This window comes from Silurus aristotelis (assembly GCF_946808225.1).
Source record: "Silurus aristotelis genome assembly, chromosome: 15".
NCBI lineage: Eukaryota > Metazoa > Chordata > Actinopteri > Siluriformes > Siluridae > Silurus > Silurus aristotelis.
Genome location: NC_139588.1, coordinates 25,022,602 through 25,027,601, shown reverse-complemented (window position 1 = coordinate 25,027,601; position 5,000 = coordinate 25,022,602). Strand labels below are relative to the sequence as shown.

General features: G+C 44.8%; 1 protein-coding gene across 1 annotated transcript in view; it reads right to left on the bottom strand.

The window, feature by feature from the left end:
• Nucleotides 1–239: 239 nt before the first annotated feature.
• Nucleotides 240–5,000, bottom strand: part of actc2 (actin, alpha, cardiac muscle 2) — a 4,897-nt gene continuing 136 nt past the window's right edge. Inside the window, exons 2-8 of the mRNA XM_083562747.1 lie at nucleotides 4,427–4,571; nucleotides 3,913–4,152; nucleotides 3,731–3,815; nucleotides 3,470–3,631; nucleotides 3,201–3,392; nucleotides 2,936–3,117; nucleotides 240–680 (exon numbers count right to left, since the gene is read on the bottom strand). Coding sequence (XP_083418873.1) covers nucleotides 537–680; nucleotides 2,936–3,117; nucleotides 3,201–3,392; nucleotides 3,470–3,631; nucleotides 3,731–3,815; nucleotides 3,913–4,152; nucleotides 4,427–4,555 — 1,134 coding nt within the window. The 5' untranslated portion in view covers nucleotides 4,556–4,571 and the 3' untranslated portion in view covers nucleotides 240–536. The remainder of the gene's footprint in view (nucleotides 681–2,935; nucleotides 3,118–3,200; nucleotides 3,393–3,469; nucleotides 3,632–3,730; nucleotides 3,816–3,912; nucleotides 4,153–4,426; nucleotides 4,572–5,000) is intronic.

Sequence of the window (5,000 nt, the reverse complement as noted above, 5' to 3'; positions counted from 1 at the left end):
GCTGTGAAGAAAAACCCTAAACAATGGGGACATCACCAGCAACCTCTGTGGAGCAGGGGTGAGGGTCTCATCATGAACAGTTCAAAAAAGACTGAGATCTAGAGGAAAATCTAGAATCCAGAGAACCTCTACCAAATGTAGGGAAAGAAGGAAGTGTGCAGAAATGAAGGCTCTGATTATGATCCCTTCTGGACTAGACTAGTGTTTATGGATGATGGATGAGACAGAGGTCACACACGTCCTGGTAACTTTGTTTTATTATTATTTATAAAGCAATAAATATCCGGAGACATTAATGGACAAAAACAAATCACACTTTGGTGTAAACAAACTGTACAGAAACATTCCGTGAAAATGATTTGAGCAGAATTTTATGATGAGAAATGTTTTGATCTATTTTGGGTTGGAGATCAGAAGCTGCTGCATTCATTATTTCAAACAGAATATTCATCAAACCACAAAACCTTCACTCGGTACTTCCTCTAATGGAATTCGCTGGTCATGGAGGAGATGCAGGAGGAGCGCATTACAGGAATTTAGAAGCACTTCCTGTGCACAATGGAAGGTCCAGCTTCATCATATTCCTGTTTACTGATCCACATCTGCTGGAAGGTGGAGAGCGAGGCCAAGATCGAGCCTCCAATCCACACTGAATATTTACGCTCAGGAGGAGCAATGATCTGAGGGACACACACACACACACACACTTAGTGACTGCAATCAGAACTGATCAACTGTGTGTGTGTGTGTGTGTCTGTGTGTGTGTGTGTGTGTGTGTGTGTGTGTGTGTGTGTGATTATAATAATAACCCTAGCTAGCAAACACTGCTATATGACAGATATACAGTGAGGAAAATAAGTATTTGAACACGCTGCTATTTTGCAAGTTCTCCCACTTAGAAATCATGGAGGGTCTGAAATTGTCATCGTAGGTGCATGTCCACTGTGAGAGACATAATCTAAAAAAAAAATTCAGAAATCACAATGTATTATTTTTAAACTATTTATTTGTTTGATACAGCTGCAAATAAGTATTTGAACACCTGTCTATCAGCTAGAATTCTGACCCTCAAAGACCTGTTAGTCTGCCTTTAAAATGTCCACCTCCACTACATTTATTATCCTAAATTAGATGCACCTGTTTGAGGTCGTTAGCTGCATAAAGACACCTGTCCACCCCATACAATCAGTAAGAATCCAACTACTAACATGGCCAAGACCAAAGAGCTGTCCAAAGACACTAGAGACAAAATTGTACACCTCCACAAGGCTGGAAAGGGCTACGGGGAAATTGCCAAGCAGCTTGGTGAAAAAAGGTCCACTGTTGGAGCAATCATTAGAAAATGGAAGAAGCTAAACATGACTGTCAATCTCCCTCGGACTGGGGCTCCATGCAAGATCTCACCTCGTGGGGTCTCAATGATCCTAAGGAAGGTGAGAAATCAGCCCAGAACTACACGGGAGGAGCTGGTCAGTGACCTGAAAAGAGCTGGGACCACCGTTTCCAAGGTTACTGTTGGTAATACACTCAGACGTCATGGTTTGAAATCATGCATGGCACGGAAGGTTCTCCTGCTTAAACCAGCACATGTCCAGGCACGTCTTAAGTTTGCCAATGACCATTTGGATGATCCAGACGAGTCATGGGAGAAAGTTATGTGGTCAGATGAGACCAAAATAGAACTTTTGGGTCATACTTCCACTAAACGTGTTTGGAGGAAGAAGAATGATGAGTACCATCTCAAGAACACCATTCCTACTGTGAAGCATGGGGGTGGTAGTATCATGCTTTAGGGGTGTTTTTCTGCACATGGGACAGGGCGACTGCACTGTATTAAGGAGAGGATGACCGGGGCCATGTATTGCGAGATTTTGGGGAACAACCTCCTTCCCTCAGTTAGAGCATTGAAGATGGGTCGAGGCTGGGTCTTCCAACATGACAATGACCTGAAGCACACAGCCAGGATAACCAAGGAGTGGCTCTGGAAGAAGCATATCAAGGTTCTGGCGTGGCCTAGCCAGTCTCCAGACCTAAACCCAATAGAGAATCTTTGGAGGGAGCTCAAACTCCGTGTTTCTCAGCGACAGGCCAGAAACCTGACTGATCTAGAGAAGATCTGTGTGGAGGAGTGGGCCAAAATCCCTCCTGCAGTGTGTGCAAACCTGGTGAAAAACTACAGGAAACGTTTGACCTCTGTAATTGTAAACAAAGGCTCCTGTACCAAATATTAACATTGACTTCCTCAGGTGTTCAAATACTTATTTGCAGCTGTATCATACAAATAAATAGTTTAAAAATCATACATTGTGATTTCTGGATTTTTTTTTTAGATTATGTCTCTCACAGTGGACATGCACCTACGATGACAATTTCAGACCCCTCCATGATTTCTAAGTGGGAGAACTTGCAAAATAGCAGCGTGTTCAAATACTTATTTTCCTCACTGTATGTGCTTCTTTCCCAAACCGTTAGCACAAAGTTGGATCTACACAATGGTATTGGATGTCTTTAGATGCTTCACTTGAGCTACCAGACCCAAATATGACAAGCTCCATGAAGATCTGCTCTCCATGGGTTGAATGGAAGATCTAATGCTATAGACCCTCAACCATATTGAACACCTTTGGGATGAATGTGCACACTGACTGCACCCCAGGAACCTCCTCACCTACATCAGTACCTGACTTTACTAACACCCTTGTAGCTAAATAAATCTCCAATAACCATAGTGGAACTAATAGAAGATTGGAGGTAACGGTACATGTGGAATTGGCTAGAATTTGCGTCAGCTTGGTGAGGTATCACTAGGTGATTGCTTTGACAGCTGGAAGACTGATAATTAGGTGTAAAATAAACCTCTAGCGTTTCTAACTCAGTTCCTGCTGCAGGTTTGTAGTTAGCAGTTGTAGATTCTGCAGTGAAAATCTCTTTGTACCTTGATCTTCATGGTGCTGGGAGCCAGAGCAGTGATTTCCTTCTGCATTCGATCAGCAATACCAGGGTACATTGTTGTTCCACCAGAGAGGACGTTGTTAGCGTAAAGGTCTTTACGGATATCGATGTCGCACTTCATGATGCTGTTGTAGGTCGTCTCATGAATTCCAGCAGACTCCATACCTGTGAATCAATTTCACCAAATTCAGTGTTTAATTGTGGAACCTTCAGCTTCTGAAGAAACAGCAGTGTTTATTGTGACTCACCGATGAATGAAGGCTGAAAGAGCGTCTCGGGGCAGCGGAACCTCTCGTTCCCGATGGTGATCACCTGACCATCAGGTAACTCGTATGACTTCTCCAGGGATGAGGAGGAAGCGGCGGTGGCCATCTCATTCTCAAAGTCCAGAGCAACGTAGCAGAGCTTCTCTTTAATGTCCCTCACGATCTCACGCTCAGCTGTTCACAAACAATCCAAACATTAGCATTTTGTTTCATGCTAGCTTTAGGTGGCAGTAAAACATCACATTGTGTACCGGTGGTGACAAAGGAGTAGCCTCGCTCCGTCAGGATCTTCATCAGGTAATCGGTGAGATCTCGACCGGCCAGGTCCAGACGCATGATAGCGTGGGGAAGAGCATAACCTTCATAAATGGGAACGTTATGTGTCACACCGTCTCCAGAGTCCAGCACGATACCTGTAAAGGACACAATCATTTGGCTCGATAAGCTAACGCTAAAGAGATGCTGCTGAACTACAGCATGAAGAACACAGAGGTTGGAGTTAAGTTCCTCACCTGTGGTTCTGCCCGAGGCGTAGAGTGAGAGCACGGCCTGGATGGCCACGTACATCGCAGGAACGTTAAACGTCTCAAACATGATCTACACAGAGACGATTTTCACAAAATGATTCCTCAATGTTCTACTCCTGTGATCATGACTCTCTCTCTCTCTCTCTCTCTCTCTCTCTCTCTCTCACCTGAGTCATCTTCTCACGGTTAGCTTTAGGGTTGAGTGGAGCCTCAGTGAGCAGAGTCGGATGTTCCTCAGGAGCCACCCTCAGCTCATTGTAGAAGGTGTGGTGCCAGATCTTCTCCATGTCGTCCCAGTTTGTGATGATGCCGTGCTCGATGGGGTACTTCAGGGTCAGGATACCTCGTTTACTCTGAGCTTCATCACCTACATATGAGTCCTTCTGCCCCATCCCCACCATCACACCCTGCAGAGTAAACGCACACACACACACACACACACACACACACACACACACACACACACACACACACACACACCATCACCTCTCTGAGCAGAACCGAGCTGCCCGGGTCGCAGATCCAGTGTGTTTGCTTAGGGACGCAGCCCAAATTTCCTCTTGTAGAGCATGAAGGATGGCGTGCAGGCGTTGTTCAGGGAATGAGGAGTGAAATGAAGGTGGTGGTGTGTGTGTGTGTGAGTGTGTGTGAGTGTGAGTGTGTGTGTGTGTGTTTGTTGACCTGATGACGCGGTCGGCCCACGATGGACGGAAACACGGCTCGAGGAGCATCGTCTCCCGCAAACCCGGCTTTCACCAGTCCTGAGCCGTTATCACACACCAGAGCAGTGGTTTCTTCATCGTCACACATGGTGTCTGCTGGGTTTCTACACACACACACACACACACACACACACACACACACACACACACACACACATTAAGGACTGCATATGAAATACATGGACAATTATATTCCACATCTCTCTTAATTTAGTAAATTAAGGAATTCTCTCTTTTGAAAGTTTTTGGAGTTACAGTCAGGAAGTTCAGTTTGGAAACAATGTTTTCTGGATAAAACTTCCTAATGATCTGATCTGAACCTGCTTCCATTCAGGAGAGGAGTTAATACTCCACTTTAAAATCCTGCTCCAGAAATCTGATTTTCCTCCTTACACACTATAATTATTTCTCTGAATCATCTTCAGGGTTCAGTTTGTGTTCCTGCAGGAGCTGAAACAGGAATAATACACAGCTCTCTTCATCTTCTTCCTGCTCCTGTCTGTCCTGTAATGAGGAGGAGAAGATGTTCCACT